General features: G+C 38.9%; 1 protein-coding gene across 4 annotated transcripts in view; it reads right to left on the bottom strand.

The window, feature by feature from the left end:
* Positions 1–24,245, bottom strand: part of JAKMIP2 (janus kinase and microtubule interacting protein 2) — a 177,621-nt gene that overhangs the window by 30,246 nt on the left and 123,130 nt on the right. For 3 of the 4 annotated variants that reach the window (XM_019414228.2, XM_019414229.2, XM_019414227.2), the window contains exons 5-16: positions 23,815–23,913; positions 19,672–19,818; positions 18,652–18,792; positions 16,110–16,166; positions 14,824–14,943; positions 13,665–13,793; positions 10,473–10,556; positions 9,730–9,792; positions 7,017–7,115; positions 5,471–5,569; positions 3,637–3,690; positions 2,711–2,776 (exon numbers count right to left, since the gene is read on the bottom strand). In XM_019414228.2, the coding sequence (XP_019269773.1) occupies positions 2,711–2,776; positions 3,637–3,690; positions 5,471–5,569; positions 7,017–7,115; positions 9,730–9,792; positions 10,473–10,556; positions 13,665–13,793; positions 14,824–14,943; positions 16,110–16,166; positions 18,652–18,792; positions 19,672–19,818; positions 23,815–23,913 (1,158 nt within the window). The remainder of the gene's footprint in view (positions 1–2,710; positions 2,777–3,636; positions 3,691–5,470; positions 5,570–7,016; positions 7,116–9,729; positions 9,793–10,472; positions 10,557–13,664; positions 13,794–14,823; positions 14,944–16,109; positions 16,167–18,651; positions 18,793–19,671; positions 19,819–23,814; positions 23,914–24,245) is intronic. The other variant, XM_019414230.2, reaches the window with a different exon arrangement.

The raw sequence follows: 24,245 nt of genomic DNA, 5'->3' as shown, positions 1-24,245 counted from the left end.
TAACATGTTCTCACTTAAGGTTACTGCTCTTACTCTTATTAACACAAAGTCACAATAGGATTTCCTTGTTGGAAATTTGTCTATGTTCAATCTCTGGTTATCAATTATACTCCTAGACAGCAGAATGCTATCCAAGGTTGTGGTATTCATAAGTTCAAGGCTGACATTTAGAATTACTTGGAGATAGACATGTTCATCTGTAAATCCCAAAGGTAGGAGGCAACACTAACTTGTGAACTGCACAGACTATGAGCACTCTAAGGACAGGTTTGCATCTTGTGCATTTGGTTCTTCACTTATCCCTTCAGTGCTAAGCACACTGTCATCACTCTAAATGTTCAACTGAACCCTCATACCGGTCTTGCAAAGGAGGTAAGTGGAGGCGTGAACTAATTCACTGAAGGGCTAAGAGATCAGCTCCTACAGGGTCTGTAAAGGGCACTTCCTGCTTTCAATAGAATGGTTGAGGGGAATTGTGGTGCAGTGGAGAAGAAGATCATGGACTCCGTGAACAGACTGCTTGAGTGTGAATCCTGACCCCATCATTTTCTAGCTGTGTGACTAGGGCAGTTACCTGCCTTCTCTGTGCTTCAGATTCCTCATCTATAACAGTAGTATCAAGAGAAGTGCCAGGTACAAACAAAGCACTATGCAAGTGTTAATTATGGTTAAGTTCAAGTTGCATCGCATGCACACAGGGCAGGGAATGGAAGAAAATTTCCATCAATCTAAGTAAATGTGAGGCACACAGACCCATTTTTCCTTTACTTTTTCCTATTCCTACTTTCTTTTTTTTAATGTTTATTTATTTTTGAGAGAGAAAGATAGACAGTGCGCGCGCACATGAGTGGGGGAGGGGCAGAGAGAGGGAGACACAGAATCCGAAGCAGGCTCCAACGTCTGAGCTGTCAGCACAGAGCCCGACATGGAGCTCAAACTTATGGACCTCGAGATCCTGACTTGAGCCGAAGTTGGATGCTTAACTAACTGAGCCACCCAGGCGCCCCAGCCTATTCCTATTTTCTTTTCCATTTCCCTAATCTTTCCTTCACATCCTAGTCCTTGCCTTTTACAGAAATTGGCCCAAGTTTTCTTGATATCCCTAAATTAAGGTGACTTTTCTTTCAATAAAGAATTGTAGCCCTTCATGAGTCCAATAGAATGCGACACTGGCTATTGGTGCCAAATAAATGTAGCAGATATGGGAGTACAAACTGTATTTTCTTCATCAGCGTGGCATTGGAACACTGTCCTGTGGACATTCACAAAGTCGCTTACTCACACCCTCAGTAAATACTTGCTGATCACCTGTTAGATGTGCTGGACTGTTGTGAAGAACTAGGGAAACAAAGTAGAATAAACAGATACCATAGTTGCCCTCATGGAGTTTAACGTCTAGTGGTAGGTAGTTGTGGGGCATATAACAACAACAAAAAACAAGCAGCCACATTACAGTTGTTAAAAGCCATAGTAGCAGATGCACAGGTCACTGTGGAAATACAGAGAAAAAAATACCTAACAGGGCTTGGGCGAAGAAGAAGGCTACCCATGTATGGGGATGTCTAATGGTTAAGATTGAGCCACACAAAGGGAGAAAAGGAAGAAGAAAGTAACTTCTAGGCAAAGAGAACAGCCTAAGGACCAAGGGATGGAAATACTGATAGAGATGGAGAAAGAGAGAAAGAGAAACAGAGACAGAGAAGACTGGGACACCAAAAGGATTTGTATATGGCTGGCCCTCAGCTAGGGACCAAAGAAACCAGTGGGATCCTGGAGAAGCAAGCAAGAGCCAGACCTAGGGACCCTCTTGGCAAGTTCTAGATTCTGGAACTTATGTTAGGGACAATGCAAGGTTATTAATGTGTTGTGGAGAGGGAAAGTGATGGATCTGTAATTAAATTGCAAGGGAACTAAGTTTTTTAAAAAGCAAATACCAGGTACTATTTCACATGTATATAATTCCTTTTGTTATCTGATACCTGGTCCATACTAAAATCTCCCCAGGTGTCAGCAAAATGTCTCCCCCCCCCCACTTGGTTTCCCTGAATCAGTATCCAAAAAAGGGATTATTTTAATAATTTTTAAGTAATCTTTTATTTTATAGCAGCCCTTCCCTCTTCAAGTATGTGCTGATTCTCAAGGCACCCTGAACACAGCCACTTCTCTGGCTTCTCCGATTGGCTCTTTCCTCCTCTCTTCCTGCCATTTACCAGGTTAAGACACAAGGGGGCCAGAGCACACACTCAGTGTTGCTCAGCTGACAGTCCCCAGGTTGGACTTTCTGAATCGTATAGCCATGAACCACCGCCAGGTTACAGAATCATCTGGGAACAACTGCTATGTGCACATCCAGGGAAAAGCCCATAAAAAGAGCCAGGCTCTCTAGTTTACCATCTCTCAACAAAAACCTCTATTGGTTTCCCAGCTTGGGAGGGACTGTGTGGATAATATAATCCAGAAAGTTTTCCATTTTGTAAGAAATACATTTTTTTAAGAGACTACAAAGCAAGAATTATCCACCCACCCCAAATCACACTTTTCTTTAGTGTGTTCCCATTCTATTGGGGTTGCATCACCCTTAAAAAAAGACATTTATTAGGTATTCAATAACACAAATTCATGTGCAAAGAGAATGTCCTTCAACCCTACCCTAGTCTTTAGGGGTTAAGCCAGACACTGAGATGATCTGAATGTTAGTATGATGTATTACCTTTTCTGCCAGGGACAGCACAGTGCTGGCCTGAATTATGGCCACTTGTTCTTCATTTCTTAAGTTCTGTCAAAAAGAAAAAGAGAGAGAGACAGAGAGAGAGAGAGAGAGAGAGAGAGAAAAGAAAATAAGCTGAAGACACAATATTTACACTATCAGAAAATACTGCCTACTGCCTGTTATAGATACTCTTGCCTATGCATGCATGAAGGTTAACAACTGTTCTATTTCACTTGGTAACAATTCTTAACAAAATGTTCATCCAAAACATGTAAAAAGTACATTAAATGTGATTTTTTATATCTCTAAAACGGACTTGATTTTGTTTCACAGTCGTTTGATGTGATTTAATTGATTCTGTTCTCTCCTTTGATAATTTTTCAAGGCAAAAAAAAAAAAAAAAAAAAGATGGTGTGACTCTTTCAACCTGCATATGCATCATTCATCTAGTATCTCAATGAATGGTCCTCCCACTGAATTAATATGCCTTGACCCTGCCTGGAAGGTGTTTTTAGAAAGAAAAGAGATTATAGTTTCCTGGTCCATTTTTATGGGGCTGCCACCAACCCTAGTATTTAGCAACATTTGCAACTGCATGACTGATTAATTTCACGCTGGATGGCTCCAAGCAACAGTGAGAAGGTAATTAGCTTTAATCACTGCAGATGTGGTCGGCATTCAAGCCTGAAACCAGCCAGCGAAGAAAAGGACTTTACCAGTTTCCATTTCTGCCACTACCTTCCAGAGATCCTTAGGACCCCTCAACTAACTTGTTTGATAAACCATGACTGGTTCTCTTCCATGAGCCACATCCTTAAGAGAACATGGTATCTCATTTGCTATTATTTTACATGACTGGCAAGTATTTCTTGCTTCTCATTGGACAAATTCGTATCTTTACTGCCCTTAATCAATTCATTACTTACCCCATTATCACCCAAGATATCAAGCTGCTTTATGAGATCAGGGATGTTCACATCCTGCAATATCAAGGAGATACATTCAAGTTAAAGACACAAATGCAGTTTAGCATTCTATCAGTGCTTAAGTCTGAGAAGACATTTTAAGGCCTGTATTTCCTTGGGTTGTTTTCAATCAGGTACATGTAGCTTTATGTTTCCACTCTGCTTCTTGCAAGTTGCGTGAACCTAGGAAAACTACTTAATGGCTCATTCTCAAATTCAAGCTGCAAAATATCTCCTGATCTTGAGGATAAGAGATTCTATATCAAAGAGTCTAGTTTATAATAAGGACTTGGAATTCTTTCATTAATTTTTTTTCCTGATAATTGCCATTTTCTTTTCAATTGCAATAAATTTTAGGTATAAAGAAAACTAACAGGTAATAAATATAATCAACCAATTTCATTTTAATTAATGGAATTCTAACCTGGTTGAGATTTTGACTGCCACATAGAAAAAAATACAGCACATTCCATCTTTTAGCATTAATTTCATGCTGTGAAAAACAGCTCATTTTAACTATATTTCTTGAGACAGTTTGAAGTAGCCGAACTCCATTTGAAAAAATTTCCCTGAATATAAATTACATCCACTGGATTAGCTTGTTTATGATTTATCTAAGAAAAAGCATCTAAGGAAAAGACAAAGTAAAGTACTTTTCATTTAATTAGAGCTGAATAAAAAACAAAACAAAACAAAACAAAAACATGGCTCTGGTTGACAAATTTTTGTGCAGCCCAGGAAGGCCAGAAATTTAAACACCATGAAAGAGGTTCAGGATGGAAAACAAGGAAACACAATTTTACTGCCCAATTTTCCTCCCACTTTTTACTGCGTTAGTACCACTTTCTCCTCTTACTCACATTCAGATAGCGGTATATCCTTTCCTTCCACCAGGAAGGGGGAGGTCTAGCTCAATCTCATAGGTAGAGAGAAAGCAATGAAAGCAGGTATTATCTGGCAGCTTGGGGTGGGAGCAGGAAGGGCCATGCACAAGGTCAAGGAGAGACCAGGAGTAGCGGGAGGCATCCCAGCTTTCCCTCTGGGATAGATATTCACCATGTGATTTCATTACATTGAAGGGATAATATATTTTCCAGGAGATGGAGCCACCTCCATTCAACCTTAATGTTTAAAATGTATTCCGATATCCCTAAAGATAAAATTACATTTTATCTAAATGAACAATATGTTACAAATCATAAATCCTTCCAAAAGACAAATCTTCCCTAGATGAAACATATCAAAAGAGAGGGTGGACCAGATGATTTCAAGGTCCCTTCCAGCACCAAATTCCAAGATTATGAGTCCCACAGCACTTAGAACAGCACAACAAAGGGACTCGACAAACACTTTTTTATCTGGTATCCTTGAAATGTGTTTCTTGAAGTATGGAATTTATTTAGTATCTCCCCTAGATAATGAAGGTTAATTATCTTAATAACTGAATTTGCATCATTCCTTATGCTATTGTGTTCTAAATAATCATGGTTTATTGTGTTCTCTATTAACCATTCATACATCTGTCACACATCTTTTTAATAAATAAAAAAAAAATTATTTTAAGTAAGCTGCACATGCAATGTGGGGCTCAGACTCATGACCCCGAAGATCAAGGGTAGCACACTCTACTGACTGAGTCAGCCAGGCACCCCTAGGTGCAGCTATTTTTAATATCTACATAGTTTGTATCAAAATGACATCCAGTGACTGAAAAACAAGTCATGAACAACTTCCCCTTTTCCAGTTCCCAGTTTTTCTACTTTCTACAAACATAAAAAATTGAGTGTCTGCCTACCTTGACACCTTCTTTCATACAGTAGATCTGTAGAGCACTCACACCATCTGAGAATGGGTGAATTTGTAGATTAAATGGAGGAGATCGTCTCTCTCTTTCCTTGAAATACAGTGAAAAGTATATGGGAATTAAAAAACAAAAATCAACAACTGATCAAATGCTAAACCAGTTGTCTGTGTTCTCTCTTTATACTCTTTCAGTTTATCAATGTCATTGTGCAAAAAAAAAATTGAACTCAAGATGTTCATGCTTAAATTTAATGGAAAAGAAGAGATAAATCAACTAAGAAGTATGGTAGAAGAATTTATAGTGTCATTCAGTCTTGCAAGTTTTTTGATCAGAGAAATGTAGGAAGTGAAGTTCCAATTTAAACTACATGAATATTTAGAGCTTTCAGGTGTCACAGAGAATGGTCTTTTGACCATGAAGTTTTATGGCAGCTAACAGCCTTTTGCATATTCAGTCTACTCAAGCTTTATGATTAAGATATGTGGGCTACCAAAGATGACTTAACACTTCTTGACGGAGGAGCACCAACCACTAACTCTATCTAAATCTAATTTGAAAAAATCTCAAAAAGAAGCTGCTGGCAAAATAACAGAGCTATCAAATGGGAAATTTCTTACCTTTTACATATCAACATACATTCAGCCAGACCCTATGCCAGATTCTTTTTTTAAAAAAATATATATTTAAGTAATCTCTATCCCCAATGTGGGGCTAGAGCTCATGACCTCGAGATCAAGAGTCACACGTTCTTCTGATGGAGCCACGCAGGCACCCAAAAGAAGTCAGGTTTTGTGTGTGTGTGTGTGTGTGTTTAAGATTATTTTTATAAGTAATGTCTATACCCAACATGGGGCTTGAACTCATGCCCTGACATCAAGAGTCACGTGGTCTACTGACTGAACCAGACAGGCACCCCACTAGGCCAGATTCTGTGTGATAAAATAAAAATCTGATTTTATTGATATGTTTTACTTAAAAAAAAATAAAAAAGACAGAAATTTGGCCAGGTTAGCCAAGGTATTTCCTTAAACAAGTTACCTTGCTTTTTGGCCTTTTTCATAAGTACATTATAGATTTAAAAGTTTACTCACAAATTCAAGTGTCTAAAACAAAATATTTTTGTATATACCAGTCTGAAATACTGTTCTTGAGGTAACATTTTTATGAGTCAGAATTCAATGAAGGATGGAAATGATTATTGAGAAGCAATGAAATAGTGATGAAGTTTGATATCTATTATTTAAATTATTTAAAAATTATTCATTAGTCTTGTTCTTAAAGGCAATAGTGTTGAAAAGTACAGTCTCTGAGCATACAATTCTGACTTGCGTCAGTGTTTCACCACTTATAGTCACAGGTCTTGGGCAAGTTGTTTAACCTCGGTTGCCTCATCTATAAAATCCTGATTATGGTCGTTGAGGTCCAAGGAGAGTATGCATCAGAAATGCTTAATTCAGCACCTCCCACACAGAATGTGTTCAGTGCATGTTAACTGTTATGAGTATTTCTATTATCATTATTATCATCATTGCCTTACTTCTAGCTCTAGGTTTCGAAACTCCAGCAGCTCATTCTGGTCTCGGGCATCCTGTAGTTCTTGTTGCAACCGGTGATTTTCTGCCTCCTGTTTTTCTATCTAATAAAGTAAATCCTCAAGTTAGGTGAACATTGCAAATACCGTCTACAGCTTAGCAAAGCAAGCATGGAGAGCACTCGTTTACGTGGTGAATAAATCATCTAGACCATGAAAAAAAAAATCCCAATGAGATGTGAGCAAAAGAAGTCTTAGGCTTTCCTCCTAGTTATCCTTTGGTTGAGTTTTTTGTGTCATGGAGGAAAATGAGACAAGATGACACGCATTCATTGACAACGTCTGGGGACCCTATGAGTAGTGAATCTGCGAGTACTCATTAGGCTCTTGCTGTGGGTCAGGGACAGTGTCCTGAGACTAAATTTAATGGGGTAAATCATGGACACTGACATCTCTTGTTTCTGGAGTTACAAACGGTTGGAGAAATTTTACCTAAATAGCTCTGATCATATACAAAACTTTGAGGGGTTCCAGTTACCCATAAAATAAAGCCAAACTTGTCAATATGGAATTCAAACACCTAGCTTTCCAGGCTTAAATATTCTGTCATCTCTAGACACACACACACACACACACACACACACACACACACACACTCTCACATGTGATCACACATAAGAATCTAGAAATTCCTATCTACCCTATGGACTGATTATGCCAGGAGCTATATCTTTGCTCATCTCTCTGCCTAAAAGAGGCTCCCCCCATTTCCTTTCCTATGTGAGGAAATCCTATTCTTCCTTGAACACAGAACTCTAATATCCCCTACCAGAAGAGGCTTCTTTTGTTTACCCATTTAGAAGTTACACCTTTGTGCTCGCTTCGGCAGCACATATACTAGAAGTTACACCTTTTCCCTCTGTTTTCCTATACGACGTCTATAACCTGATGAAGCATAGAATTAAGTTAGTTGTGTAAAATATGCCTCACCCTGTAAGACAGGCCCATATCTACAAGGGCTCAGAAAATTTTCATGATCTGTAATAGGTTCAGGGCTGCCTTTGATATTTAAGCTGTGTGGGTGGACCCTTAGGCACAGTAACTATTTAAAATCTTGAACTTAGAAACAAAAACCCAGGGGCTTTTTATCATAGGATGAATCTTACTTCCCCAAGTATACACACTTGAAGTAGGATGTTTAGCTTTATTATCATTTTTGGTTTTCTTTTACTCTTAGAAGCTTGAGCCCCTCAAATTCTCCTTGTAGTCCAAGAAATCAAGATCAAATGGAATCAGACAGAAGACATAATGAGAATTATTTTTTAGGTGATAAAGAAGTGTAATAACACTTACTACTGGGCATCTCTGAGACTACTAGAAGTTGACTTAGACAACAAAAAGAGATTCTACTACCTAGAATCTTGAATTTGGATCAGAGAAGGGATATTTGAGGAGATGTTTGATTCTGGTGGATAGCACTAGCAGTTAGGTCAGTGGATCTTGGGTTGCAATTCAGAGACCAGGGCCGATGTGTGATGAAGTTTCTTCATAGGGACCCCTCACCTCTCTGAGAGTACCAGTTCTCGATCCTGGAATACCCACCCGCCTTCTATCCATCTGCTCTGTTTCTCCTCATTCAGAAGGTGAGGTAGGGTAAGGACTGCTAGATCAGAGGGGAGGGAGGACAAGCATCTTCTTTCCCTTTGCATGCTTACAAGAGTGTTGTGGTTAATTTTCAACTTGCCACGGCTAGTGAATATTGGCAGAAAAAATCCTAAAGTAATTTCTACTTAACCTTTGGATGAACCAACAGAATTATTTCCCTTATTCAAATGGGCTTTCAAATTCTGGGTTTTTTTTTTTTTCAAGAATAATTTAAAGTTACTTTCTAATCTTTTCACTGGATTTATGGAAGGTGAATACTGATGGAAAGAACCACCTTTGAAGTTAAAATGATCTCTGTTGTATTTCACTGCCCCAATCAAAAGCCTGTGTTCAGATAATCGAATTAATTATATGTACTAGGCCTAAACCATGCTTTTGCATCTTGATTTGTTGAACAACTTCCTGAACATGCTGTTTTGTACCTTGGCTGCATCTTTTAAAAAGTTCTTTATTTAAAAAAAGTATATATATATATATATATATATGCATATATATATATATGCATATATATATATATATGTGTGTATATAAATAGCCAAGATTAGCAAAATGATTAAGAGTGAGAACACAGTCTATGCTAGGGTGCAGCATGTTCTTGGAGTTATATTCTGTCAGTGCCTTGCACAAAATAACAAGTCCTAATCACAGTGTGTTTTTTGTAGATGGACAACCACATAGGATGTGTGCACGTGTGGGTGCGTGCATATATATACATATAGATGTACAGTACCTACACTCACAGCATATATATAAATATATATATATATATATATATATATATATATATATATATATATTTAACAAATCAATAGGCTTCAGGGATCACATCCTCTCAAGTTGGCGCAACGCCAGCGCAGAGCCATGCACACGTGCCACTAAGTGATGGCGATGGTGGTGACAGGGATGCAGTTGAGCACGCAGCGGAGGAGAGTGCAGCACCGGGAAAGCCTCCCCTCCCCCGAGCCCCTGTGCCACTCCTGAGAGGACCCCCTGCTGCTCCTGGATCTCTCATCATTTTCTCCTCTGCCCCACTAGGGTGTTGCGCCCAACATACCTTTTCTAAAAGCTCCTGGTTTCTCTTAATGAAAAGTTGTTTATCTTCTACCCAGTGTGAATCCTGTTTGACAAAGAATACCGTGTAGTCAGCATTTCAGAGTGGCACGAAAGAGCCTGTGTCAAACCACTTTGCCAGAGCTGTCTTCTCTCACCCAGTTTGTTGGCCTGCTGATGGCTGGTAAATGACACCCACCCCCGTCAGCTCCTCACTCAAGAACATTGGGGCCAAAGTTGCCAGGAAAATTGAACCCCCTCTTCATTGTCACTCTCTAACTCTAACTTATTCAGTCTGAATAATCCAGGACCAGCCTTCCGGGGACTCAGAAGTGACCACACAGGCAAAAAGTGAAAAGGGTCAGAATGCACACAGGCTAGATACATATGGATGGAAAACATTAAAATGCAGAACCATAAATGTAGCAGAGAGGCAAAGAATGCAGCTTGAGGGGCGGGTCTTTGTCTTAGCAGCTTATGACCACTCTAGGCTATTTGTACAGCGCTCCGCTTCCTCTGGCATTCCCTCTCTTGCCCAGCCTCATTCGTTGTTGTAGCTGGGCTCCACTCTGGCCAGAAAAACACCAGGGACAGAAACACAGAGTTGAACATTCTGACACAGTGTGAGAAAGGTCACTGTGGAGAGCCAAGCTGTGTCCTGGGTGCGGCCCATGCAAAGGGTGGTCTTAGAGGAAGGTCAGATTGAATTGTCTGCATCTGCAGGAGTGCTAGCCATCAAATGCCTACCTGCCCTTTTTGAGCCAGAGTCGCTTCCAGATCTTCAATTTTGGCTTTATACCTTAGCACCTCTGCTTGAAGCTGTTCCTGAGCCTAGTGAAATCAAAATTCCAGAACTCAGTAAGTAAAATGGTTCAGTACTTTTCCTCCCCTCATGTTCCTTGATTAGCACTCAATAAGAAAGAAAAACGACTTTTTTCTATGACCAAAGATCCTTTTAAAACTATTTTTTTTATGGTTTTTTTTGAGAGAGAGAGAGAGAGAGGGAGAGCACGAGAGGGACAGAGACACAGAATCCGAAGACAGGCTCCAGGCTCTGAGCTGTCACCACAGAGCCTGATGACAGGCTTGAACCCACGAACCGCAAGATCATGACCTGAGCTGAAGTTAGACGCTTAACCTACTGAGCCACCCAGGTGCCCCTCCTTTTAAAACTATTTTTATGGTCGGGGCTCCTGGGCGGCTCAGTTGGTTAAACATCTGACTCTTGATTTCAGCTCAGATCATGATCTCGCAGTTCATGAGATGGGAACGTCGCCTGGGGCTCTGTGCTGACAGCGCAGAGCCTGCTTGGGAGTCTTTCTCTCTACATCTCCCTCTGCCACTCCCCCACTCACCTTCTCTCCCTCTCTCTCCACATAAATAAATGAATTTAAAAAAACCCTATTTTTATGGTCTAAATTTTTGCTTAAAACTTTCAATGTTCCCTTTATTATCAGGTTAAAATTCAAACTTGTTAGCTGAGATTTGAGAACTCCCACTATATTTGCAGTCTTTTCCCCCTACTCATCAACAAAGTTCACCCCTGATTTACTGGTGATCTCCTTATATCCTAAATATGCCTTATAACCCTCCACTTCTCTGTTTATTTGAACAAATTCCCCTTCTGGGGAGCTTTCTCTCATGTTGCCTCTCCCAAAACTTACCATTCTTTCAGAACCAACTTTGTGCTTTAAATCTAAATCCAGATGTATGCATGCATGTATGTATTGTGTGTGTGTGTGTGTGTGTGTGTGTGTGTGCGTGCGCATGTGTGCGCGTGTGTGTGTGTGTGTGTGTGTGTGTGTGTATCAGCAGTTTTGGATACTGATCAGCACAGAGCCCGATGCAGGGCTCGAACCCATGAATGGCAAGATCATGACCTGAGCTGTAGTTGGATGTTTAACTGACTGAGCCACCCAGGCACCCCTGGACACTGACCTTCTATGGAGCAATCGGACTTCATTTGTTTTCAGATTCCCTTGTATTCTCCCTACACAGGACCTTATTCTCCATGAAAAATTAGTGGGTTTTTTGTTTGCTTTTTGCCCATACACATATTTTATCTTGTCTTAACTGGATAGGTTCCTTATTACAACGTAGAATAAAGTCAGCAATGGCAGGTATCCTTTCCTTTTTTCTTTCTTCCATTCTTCCTCCTTCCTTCCTTAAAAGTAATCTTTATGCCCAACATTGGGCCTGAACTCGCAACCTTAAGATCAAGAGCTGCATTCCCTATTGACTGAGCCAGCCAGGAATCTCTCCTTTTCTTATTCTTCATGATGAGAAAGATGTATCTTTGGACAATGAAGATTATATTTACCTTTATCAGGTTAAAAAAAATTCTAAGCTTAATTTTGCCAAGAATCATTTTAACTTCAAATGAGTGTTGAGTACAATCAATTTTCTTTCGTGTATCAAAATGATTACATCTTTTGTTTCACTGATGCTCATTCATCTATATTATTTATTTTTGCATTTCTACTTTGAACTTACTCTATTGCTTTATTTCTAACATATTGATTTGTTTTACACTATTTTGCTGAGAATGATTAAGTTGTTTTGTTTTTGGCCAGAGATAATGCTAAACCTTTATTTGGAGAAGAGGGTGAGATGAGAGAAAGTTTCTACATCATTACCTCTTCAAAAACAAGACGTATGGTCTTATTTTAAATGACCAATCCTATGTTGGTGAGAATGCTTAGAACATACTGAAAATGAAAACCACAACTGATAGTAGAGCATAAACACAAAGGAACACACATACCTCCCTTTCTAATGATTGCCTGCCTGTCTATTCCAAATCACAGGTTTCTTTTTTAAAACATTTATTCAGTTACGTATAAACATGTGCATGTACATATATTTCCATTTAAAAATACATAATTATAATATCTATCCTGTCCCACTAAACAACTAACAGTAGTTCTTACAACATTCCTCAGCACACTACAGACCCTCTAAATTGAAAGTGAGACAAAATCACTGGGTGGTCATATTCCTTCTTGCCCCACGTAAATTAATCTATGAGGCAGTTATGGCATGGTGGTTATGACTGAACTCAGAAACACGAGGTTCATATCCTAGCTATCATCTAACTAAGCTACATATCCTGGTTTCAACCCAGCTAATCTACATTTAACTCCTACTAAGCTATTATCTCCTCTCCTATAAAAAGCACATAGTTAATAATAGCCTATAACTCATAGGGTTGTTTTAGGATTACGTGAGATAATGTATGTAAAGTGCTTAGAACAATGCCTGGAACACAGCAAGCACTCAATAAATTGTAAGCATTAGTACTGTATGCATATATGTATGTGTGTGGGGGGGTGGGTGTCTTAAAATAACGGTTTTTAAAAAACCGTGAGGCAGTTGTAGTGTAATGAAAAGAACGTGTGACCCAGTTAGATTTTACCTGGAATCCAAGTTTTCTATTTATTAGCTGTGTGATCTTGGGCAAGTCAATTAACCTCTCGGAGCCTTAAACTCCTCTTTTATAAAATACCTGCCTTAGGGTGCTGTTATAAAAATCAAATGAGATACTGGCATTGAAAATTCTTTGTGAGCTTTCAGTTTCATGCTGTGCACTTATTAACTAAGAAAAGAAAATGACTAACCACTGAAGTATTTTTTTTCCCAAGAAAGAAGCTAAATAAAGTGGATTATCAAAATTCAATATTGTCTAGCTTTGAAAATATAAGTTTTCAAATAGCAAGCATAAGAACTACTATCTTTACAGGAACAAAAGCATCGATCTAAGTTGGTTCTAATGTCTCTAGATCCAAGGTTTGTTGACATAAAAGATGAAACAGTTCAAAAGCCACAGTGGAGAGAAGGATCCAGGGAAAGCTATCCTATTGATATTTTTACGTCCATAGCACTTTCATGTTGTGACTGCTGCAAGCCAATTCAGAGCATGCTCCCTGGATGGATACTGACCTTGGCTTCTCTTTCAGCATCGATGATGCCTCCAGTCTGCTCCTGTAGGAGGGCATATGCTCTCTGAAGGGCCTGGTATTCTTTTGTTAATTGTCGAAAGCGTAGCTCCGATTCTTCAGCCGCTAAACTCTTAAGGTGACAAAAAAAAAAAAGCCAAAAAATAAGTATGTTACATTCCGGTCCTGTGTTCAATATGAAATATTAACATTTTCCCACTTTATAAGGAGAAGTAAATGTTTGATACTGGATTTGGTGTGATTTTATTCTTAATTTTAAAATGCATACATAGACATGAATTATGCACTTTCAAGATGGACATTGCAGAAATACTCAATATTTGTTAATAAGAGGCATTTGCTTATTTATACACTTCTGATGATTGCTCATTTGGGCTTGCATTGCAGTCAATTTTGGACCCAAATGAGAACTTATATCTAGTCTGGATACAAATGTGAGTCAATAATACTTACAGTTTTAGTCTCAATTCTTTTTAATACATTCAAATCCACAACTTCTTCCAGAGATAAATTATAAAAACATAGTTTTATAGTTTTACGTCTCAAACTTCAGAACATAATACAATCATCAGGGAGTTTTGGGAAAAATGCAGAGTTGAGGGTTCTACCCACAGGATCCTAAGTCAGGAGTTGTGCAGTAGAATCCAGGAATTTTCAATGTGATCAAATCCCCCTAGATGATTTTGATAAAGGTAGTCTACAGGGCACATTCTGCTAAACCCTGTCTTTAACTGTATCCAGAAGCTTGTTCTTCTAAGCTTGTTTCTTGGTTCACACCTTCCCTAGATGAAGAATTTTGGAAACTTTCTTTGTTTAAGTAGGGGCTTGAACTTATGACCCTGAGATCAAAAGTTGCATGCTCTACTGACTGAGCCATCCAGGCAGTCCAGAAAAGGGACTTTTATTTTGAAAGAAAAAAAAAAAAAGTCTTCAAGTTACAGAAGTTTACACAAGTTGTTAAAAAGGCTACATGACACAGGTGAAGCTATTTTCCAAGAGGTAAAAAAGTCAAAAGGGTTCACTATTATGTGATCATGTTGTGCAGCTCATACAGGATATTAGAAGTGCAAGGCTTCTTTCCCACCTTAAAGGAAAGATTTGGTGACAATATCACAAAAGACTAGAGAAGCGGAAAAGCTTACTTCATCCAAGTCGTCATCAGGAGTAGCTGGTGTTCGGTCTGTTCTAAATGATGCCATAGATGACGTTTCTGAATCCATGGAGTCCTCATCGTAGCCAATAAATGGGTCCAAAACAGGCCTCTAGGGGAGGGAAAGTACATATTTACTGACACGACTAGAAGTGGAGAAAGTCAACATATTATGAAGGCACCATCGGCTGGCATATGTGCAAATGGACACAGAAGACAGGGGTCCTTTAGTGCTTCTCAGATGAAAGAAAAGCTTTGGGCATGAACACTATAATTCCAATAAAAGTTTGTCCCACATTATTTCACACTTCTGAAGTTTTGGGGGGAATATTCATTAACATTTGGCTCCATTCATTGAATAGTCTTTTCAGTATTTAAAATATAATCAAGAAACCTAAAGTCCAGGCATCTATGTGAGATTGTCAAATCTTAAGTCTTATTATCTAATCCCATATCCAAATCAAATGATGTACTTGATAAAAACAAAATCAAGTAGACAAATTAAATAAAAAAACTCTGTGGATTGTAAGAGGCTATACAAATATTGGTGGATTGGGAGTACCATTATTTTTTAATAATTTTTCTAAGTTTATTTGAGAGAGAAGAGAGAGAGTGCAAGCATGAGCAGAGGAGGGGCACAGAGAAAGAGTGAGAGAGAGAATCTCAAGCAGGCTCCACACTCAGCACAGAGCCCAATGCGAGGCTCAATCTCACAACCTCGAGATCATAATCTGAGCCAAAATCAAGAGTTGGACACTTAACCGAATGAGCTACCCGGGCACCCCTGAGAGTACCATTATTAATAATCATTATCAATAATATTATCCAAGTGAATAATGGAATAATAAAAATCAAACCCTTATCAGTAATATTGTCCAACTGAATAATAAAAATATACTAATCAATTATAGGGTGGGTATGAGACACTAATGATATTTTTCGCTGGGAGGCATTAAATCATATGTATCTCTTGCATGTTCTTGGAGTTTGACTCTCCAGCTTGTCAGATACTGCTTTCTACATCAAACCCAGTGCTTTCTTTCACTCAGATAGTCTCATATTAAAGCAAACTCTAAAGGTTAAAATCCATAACACAATCATTTGGGGACTTCTAAGAACTGTCAGGAGAAGAGATTTTCTTCTAGCAAATAAAGCCCATGGTTTGCTTCAGTGTAGGAACATCTGATTTATCACATCTTTGCAGGAAGATTCCTTGGCAAGCCTCACTTCCCTGGCAGTGTTTGTGGCAAAAGCCTGATAACCTAGTTTTCCCATTACCTTAATTGGCTTGGAACTTCTTCTATGTTTTCTCCTACGGATGAGCTTTTCTCGGTCCTGGAAAACAGATGAAGCTTTTCAGGTGTTGAATTGGTACATATTTTCCTATAGGTGTTTTTTTTTAAATTTTTTAATGCTTATTTATTTTAGAAAGAGAGACAGAGCGTGTGAGTGGGGGAGGGGCAGAGAGAGAGGGAGACACAGAATCCAAAGCAGGCTCCAGGCTCTGAGCTGTCAGCACAGAGCCCGACGTGGGGCTCAAACTCACAGACTGTGAGATCATGAGCCGAGCCAAAGTTGGATGCTTCACTGACTGAGCCACACAGGTGCCCTAAGTTGTTTTGGTTTTTTTTTTTAATGACAGAGTTTGTTTTTGCCTGAGTCATTACATATTTCTATTTAAAGTAAAATTGTGTTTTGTAATTTTGGCAACTTTTAGGTTTGATACTTACATATTTTTTTTAAGTTTTTATTTATTTAAGTAATCTCTACATTCAAGGTGGGGCTCAAACCCGGACCCTCAGCTCAAGAGTCACAAGCTCCTCTGGTGGAGCCAGCCAGGTGTCCCATATATACTTACATATTTTTATAGTAAAAATACTCTACAACGTTTCTTGATCATCTATGTGGATCTGAGAGCCTCCCAATCAGGAAGGGCACAGTCTTCTTCATCAGAATCCTTTGTTATACCTAAAGATTAAGTAGCTCTGAAAAGAGTCACTCCTATTTTCCCAAAGCACAATTTTTCAGTTTCTTTCAGTAATTTTTCAAATTACTTTATATTTAGGTACTGAAAAAAATACTACTGTACAAAAACTTTATTCTTTGCATTTAATCAGTTGAAGGCACAGAAAACTGCCCTTTGACTATTCTTAGACCCTTGTTCTCACCTGCAGCCTCTGAAGATGGAAACAGGAGTATCTACTGAATTGGAATCATCTGGTGTGGGAAGGGACAGTGGTTCTTGTTGGAATGTTCTGGGAAACTCAAAGAATATCTAGAAATAATGATTGATTTCCTGATTCATTCTTGTTATGGATGGGGATATCCTGGGAATTGGGCATTCATCTACGAAGTACTCTATGTATTTACTGTACAAATTCAAAGGTAGATTAAATAAGTGACAGTTTCCCTGAAAGTCTGGATGACATGCCTCCACATGTCAAAATCCTGTAAGAAACTTAGCTTTAACCTTAGATACTCAAAGCTGAGCAAATTCTTGGCTGAGTGAATCTGCGATTTAAGAGTTATTAAGGATATGGATGTGAAGTAAGAGGCACAGTGCTTCACATGTTTTATAAATAGTCTGGTTAAAGTCAGTGATGTTAACTTTTTGGATTTCCTGCCTTGTAAAAAGTATTTTGATCATACAACCTCAACATATCCGAAACTTGGGAAGTTTACACTTAGATTATCCTCCTAATACACTATATGTCTTATAACATAGACTGAACTTAGACCATTTACAAAGGGTAAACCACAAATAGTTACAAACAGAAGTTATAATCTTCTCTTCCTTCAATGGCAGGAAATTATCTTGTTCACCCTTCTCTGGAGACACCTGCCTAACCACCCCCACCCCACTGCTGGTTCCTCAATTCTCCAGGCCTCAGCTGGGTCCTAAAGTGAGAGTGACCAGAGATGTCAGTCACAGAATAAAGACCAAGAGGCAAAGAGGAAACCCAAAGGCATCTAAAGGTCTTAGCCCACTACTGATGGTAAAACAGGCCTTGACCGGATGCAAATGGGAATAGTAATTGTTCTACACACTTCAGTAGGTACTAAATTCACAGTCAGAACACAGGGAATGAAACTTCCACTGTGTCATGTAATTACGAGGTCACTATTCATTCAACAAATATTTATTTATTTAAAGTTTATCAATTCATTTTGTGAGAGAGAGAGAGAGAGAGAGAGCGCATGCATGCACACCTGAGTGGGGGAGGGGCAGAGGGAGTGGGGGGGAGAGAGAGAGAGAGAGACAGACAGACAGACAGACAGAATCCCAAGCAGGCTTGGCAGTGTGAGGGACTCGAACTCATGAGCTATGAGATCATGACCCGAGCCGAAGTCGGATGCTTAACCAACTGAGCCACCTGGCAGTTCTCAAATAGTAAACTGCACATAAGTACTGGACACTGAATTAAATGTTGGGAAATAAAGGGCATGTGGTCCTGCTATTGTTGGCAAAATATTTCATCTCTTACCTTCAGAATCTTGATACAGGAAGGCAATTAGAAGGCATACCCACACTACCTTTCTACTTGCATAAGGATGCATTTGAAAGTCCTTATAAGGTACTTTGCAGCTACTATTTATGTTCTCAAATTAGTTAACTAAGGATTATAATTGAAAATGTATAAAACAGCTTAATAATATAATTTTGGAATACAGTCTCTTCAAACTATTTATATATTGAATATATAAACTTGGGCCTTTGGGGCTAATCTGAAGAAATTATCAAGTGCTTCCAGCATATGTTGATTTCTTGGCTACTTGTCCTTGGGAACAACTTAGAGTTTATAGACTGATCAAGACCCACCCTTGTGAGCTCATCAATGATGTTCTGCTGCTCAATGACTTGAAGTTTTAAAAACTCTGTCTCTTGTTCTTCATTAGCTTGATCGAGGTCATTCAGTGATTTTAATTTTTTCAAGGGTGGATGGGATGTTATTTTTTCTCTCTGGAGTGGAAAAGAAGAAAGTATAGGTTAAAGACATAAAAAAAAAACCCAAACTTTAGTAGTTAACATAAAATATCTGCAGAAACTTTATGAGGCTCCAGCTAAATGTGAAAATTGCTCAGGTTCATCTGCACACCAACCAAAACCCTCAAGTACATTTTATTTGCTATAAGTCAAAATCACTAGGAATGTCTGAAGATCTCTATAGCTGCATTGTAAGCCTGTTAAGGAGTGGATGTGCTCATCACCTGTCCATACAGAATACAAACAATGGCGGAGCGCGTGGGTGGCTCAGTCGGTTAAGTATCCGACTTCGGCTCAGGTCATGATCTAGAGGTTCGTGAGTTCGAGCCCCATGTCGGGCTCTGTGCTGACGGCTCAGAGCTGCGAGCCTGCTTTGGATTTTGCGTCTCCCTCTCTCTCTGCCCCTCCCCTGCTCACGGTCTGTCTCTCTGTATCTCTCAATAATAAATAAACGTTAAAAAGTTTTTAAAAAAAATAATACAAATGATGGCAACTATTTCTCAACTATTATGCAAGATCTTAGAAGACGAGAGGTACCCATTGTACAGTTCTATAAAGAGCACATTAGTGAAATTCTTGCAAGTTTCTGTGGCTGAGGGCTATATTAAAAGTTTGCTTCTGTATTTGGGAGATTCTGGAAAGTGCAGATTCCAACCATTCTGCAAACTTAGAAGCCCCTTAAAATTCAGCCCCACGTTGCTTTCTTCCTTAAAGGTTCCTTGCTTACATAGGGAAAACACAAACTTTCATGACCGGCATCGTATTTGAAAAACAAACTGAGAAAGAACAAATAAGACAGGTGCTGGAGTAACATAAGGACAGAAGCTGAAGCTTTTCAGAGTCTCTGATACACACCATTTCTGAATTTTCCTTTGTCACAGCTTTTAGCTTCTCTTCCATGCGCTGCAAAGACACCATCAGTTCATCGTTTCTCTTGGCGAGGCACTTGTTCCTTTCCAGAAGAGGTTTACATTGCTTTTCGGTTTCTCGCACACGTTTTAACTGGGAAGACATAAGTTAAAATTTGTCTCTTGTGCAAGAGTGGATATGGGAGCAGAAGGAGTGAAAGCCCATCTGGGGCCACCTTTTCTCTGCTTCACCATGTATCTTGGGATTGACCACTTCCATCATTCATTTAACAGCCTGACTGCTTTGATCTCAGTTTCCTCTAATGGTTTTTCTATTTTTTTCAATGTAATTTCTTTTTGAGAGAGAGAGACAGACAGACAGACAGACAGAGAGACAGGGCATGAGCAGGGAAAGGGCAGAGAGAGAAAAAGCCACAGAATCCGAAGCAGGCTCCAGGCTCTGAGCTGTCCGCACAGAGCCCAAAGCAGGGCTCTAACTCACGAACTGTGAGATCATGACCTGAGCTGAAGTTGGACGCTTAACTGACTGCGCCACCCAGGTGCCCCTGATGGTTTTTCATCACAGTCTTCTCAACTCTGTATCAATGTGTTACCTTAAAAGCTGCCAAGGTTCTGCTTTCGGAAATGCTCAGGAAGAGCAACTTCATACCTTGCACGTCCTTGATTCCTGTAGTCCAGTTACCATGCTGTGCTCAGCCCCAATCTCACACTGCTCACACCTCTCCCTGGGCCTGTAATGACCCCTCACTGGCTCAGAAAGATAAAGCAGCTCATATGAATCACACATCACTAAGTAGTACAACTGGGACCCAAACCCAAGCCTAGTTATTGCCAAAGTCTGTTCTTCCCATGAGAGATCTTGCTAAGACTCCTGAACTATGCTGAAGCTCTTTATTTTTATTTACATGTTTAAAGTTTATTTATCTTTTTGTAATCTCGACACCCAACATGGAGCTTGAACTCATGACCCCGAGATCCAGGTGCCCCAAAGATGCTTATTTTTAAGAACATGTTACTAAGTGGGGGGGGGGGGGGACTTACTCTTAAAGTTCTGTTGATATTTATGTTTAAGAACATTTAATTCTCACCAAGCCTAGGCTAAGTATGATTGTATTCATACCCCCCAGTAATTAAGAGTGACCATATTCTGGTTCACCTGTTAGTCTAAGGCAGGATTTCTCAACCTCTGCACTGGAGACATTGTGGGCTAGATAGGTTTTGCCATGAGGAGATGTCCTGTACATTGTACCGTGTTTAGCAGCATCCTTGGCTTCTGCTCACTAGATTCCAGTAACATCCCCCAGTTGTGACAATCAAAAATGTCTCCAGGTACTGACAAAATTGCCTATAGCTGAGAACCACTGGTCTAACTTTATGGATGCTGTCTTGGGGTAATTGTTAATAGTCCCCATCCCTTTTACTCTCCAAACTCTCCCACTTGGATGGCATATTTTATGTTCATTCTATACCTAATGGATTTCCATATTAAAGTTCCTATGGTTAGTTCATTCACTTTATACTAATGATTCTGAATGATATGTATTGGGGGAGGGGTACTGAAGCAAGAAAAGTGGTGGGGTGTGTCAGAACCATCTGACAAGACTGCTCCTGTTTCTGAGACTCCAACGTTTTAGGAAGTGCTGGGATAGGAGACTTAGCTACCTATAAATATTTGAAAAAGCTGCTCGTGTGATTCTGAAACAGTATTCCCCAACTGTCATTTGAAAATTCATTTTATATTGACGGCCAAAATTTTTCATAACCCCATTTAATCCTGAGTTTTGAGCTTCAAGTATCTGAAGCAAACATATTAAATATTGAGCACATACAAGGACAAATAAATTATTCCACTAGGTTTGCTATTTTAAACTTTGTCTCTTTGCCGAAGGTCAATGACAAGGATTTTAAATAGTTGTTTTTAAGCAGGCTCCACACCCGGTGTGGAGCCCAGTTCGGGGCCTTATCTCACAACCCTGAGGTCAAGACCTGAGCTGAGATCAAGAGTCAGATGCTTAACCAACTGAGCCACCCAGGTGCCCCCTGGGGTTTTAAATAGTTAAATTTACTTAGTAGATGCTATTTATGGAAGATGTAGATAAACAGAAATAAAAGGAGATATCAGTAATTCTACCAGATCATACATCAGTAACCATAGATCCAAAGTACCCCCAAAAATGTTCCTTTTAAAAGAGGTAGCTTAGGGATGCCTGGGTGGCTCAGTCAGTTGAGTGTCCGACTTCAGTTCAGGTCATGAACTCACAGTTCGTGAGTTTGAGCCCTGCATCAGGCTCTGTGCTGACAGCTCAGAGCCTGCTTCAGATCCTCTGTCCTGCTCTCTCTCTCTCTGCCCCTCCCTCAAAAATAAACATTAAAAAAAGAGATAGAGTTTAAATGCTATAAAGTTTGAAAGTCAATATAGTTATTCATGAAACCACTAAGAGAAAAAATTCTGATGTAGTTCAACTAACATCAGATCAAGACTTTAAGAAGTATTACAGAAGATAAAAAAAAAATTCATGATGCAAGTATTTAACAAATCTTAATTTATATATACCTAGTACCCTGACTTCAAATACATATATAGCAGAATCGACAGAACTAAGAATAGAAATGGACAAATCTGTTGGGAGAATAAGCACACAAAAACATTGTAAAGATATAGGAGATTAATGAACTTGATTCAAAATGCATGCAATGATCACAGGGTATACCTTCTTTTCATGGGAACATGGAATATTTCTAAAGGTGAGAAGAGGCTAGCATCAAAAAGTGAATCTCAACGAATTTTAAAGAATGAAATGATACAAAGACTACCTGACTAATGTAACATTGTGTGTCAACTATACTTCAACTTAAAAAAGAAAAAGAAATAATACAAAGTATGTTCTCTGATTGTAGTGGACTTAAGGTAGAAATCAGTAAGAGAAAGGTAACTCAAAAATCTCCAGATGTTTGATGTTAATAAGCCTTGAGGGCTAAGTAACCCATGGGTCAAAGGAGAAATCCTACGTTAGAAAAGATTTTGAAATAAATAGTAATACATTATGACATTAAAAAAAAACAAATGGGATGAAGCTAGTCATGCTTAGAGATATTTATAACCTAAAATGCATATATTTGAAAAAAAGGAAAGGCTGGAAATAACTTCTTTGTACCAAGAGTCACCATCAAGAATCTAAAATGTAAGGCACAGAGCAAGATATTTTAAAAACAAGTATCCAAAAATTATTTAAGAATTCCTATTCTTAATAAGACAGTACAAAAGAAAACTTTACAAAAGACAAAGGGCAACTTGCACAAGGATACCCAGAAGGCCAAAAGATATGTGAAAAATTATTCAACCTCAGTATTAAGGAAAGTAAAAATTAAAATCCTACAATACAAATTATCGCTCACACTCACCAAAGTGACTAATATGATCAATTATCGGTGCATGTTGGAAAAGATGTGGAGAAGCCATAACTCTCATACATCGTTGGTGGGAATGTAATTGCTATAACACGTGTGCAAAACTGGCAATACCTACTGAATCTGGCCACATGCATACTCTATGATCCAGTAATTCTGTTCCTTGGGAAGTTCTCACCAGAAATGAACATGTTTTCTCACCAAAGACATGCACCATTAACATTAAAACTGTCAAGAAACGATATAAATGTCCATTAACAATAGAAGAGTAAATATACTGTGGTGTATTATTGGAAAAATAGAATAAGAAAACGAATGAATTATACATGCAATACAAAGAATGACTTTCACAAATGTAATGCTGGGCAGAAAAGCCAGACACAGAAGAGTAATTATTGTATGGTGCCATTTATAAAACATTTTAAAACCGGTGGTGGACCTTTATAGCGATAGAATTCAGTAGAGCGATCGATTATCTCTAGAAGGATGGTGACTGGAAGCAGTCACAAGAAAGGGACGATCTGAGCTGCTGGCAATCCATGTCCTCATCTGGGTGGTAGTTATATGGGTGTGTCACTTTGGGTGCATTTATTAAGCTGTGCCTTTATCATTTCTGCATTTTTCTTTATTATGTTATACTTCTACAACATCATATATACTTTTTTAAATGAAATGCTTAACTAACTAATTAACCAACTAACTAATTCTGATCAGAACTCACCAGTTCATTTCGTTCATCTCCAAGCAAGGTATTCCTGTCTTCTAATTTTCTTATGGTGGCATTCAATTCAGCTATTCTCTTTTGATTTCTTCTCAAATCCTACACATGAAAATTGAAACGGGTATTTCTTCAATAACATTTTTCTTTTCTCTTTTTTTTTCAATAACACTTTTCACAAGGTTTTGGAGTTCCACTCATAAATAATTAAGAGGCTTGATATCTTTCATCTGGCTTATGAGGTGAGACTAAAATGTTCTCTATTCGGAGAAGAGTAAATATTTACCCTCTTCTAACCCTCAACATTCACTGCATGGATTGAAGACCAAGACTGGTTGAAATTGCAAGTGAATTCCATGTGGCAGATACTCCCTGGAGCCCTGACTCCTGACAGGGGGAGTAGTAGATGGTTGGATGAACTTATCAGATCTGTG

This window comes from Panthera pardus, unplaced genomic scaffold, assembly GCF_024362965.1.
Source record: "Panthera pardus isolate Hobbes unplaced genomic scaffold, ASM2436296v1 HiC_scaffold_2, whole genome shotgun sequence".
Classification (NCBI taxonomy): Eukaryota; Metazoa; Chordata; class Mammalia; order Carnivora; family Felidae; genus Panthera; species Panthera pardus.
The sequence above is the reverse complement of the archived record's forward strand: the minus strand, read 5'-3'. Positions and strand labels throughout refer to the sequence as shown.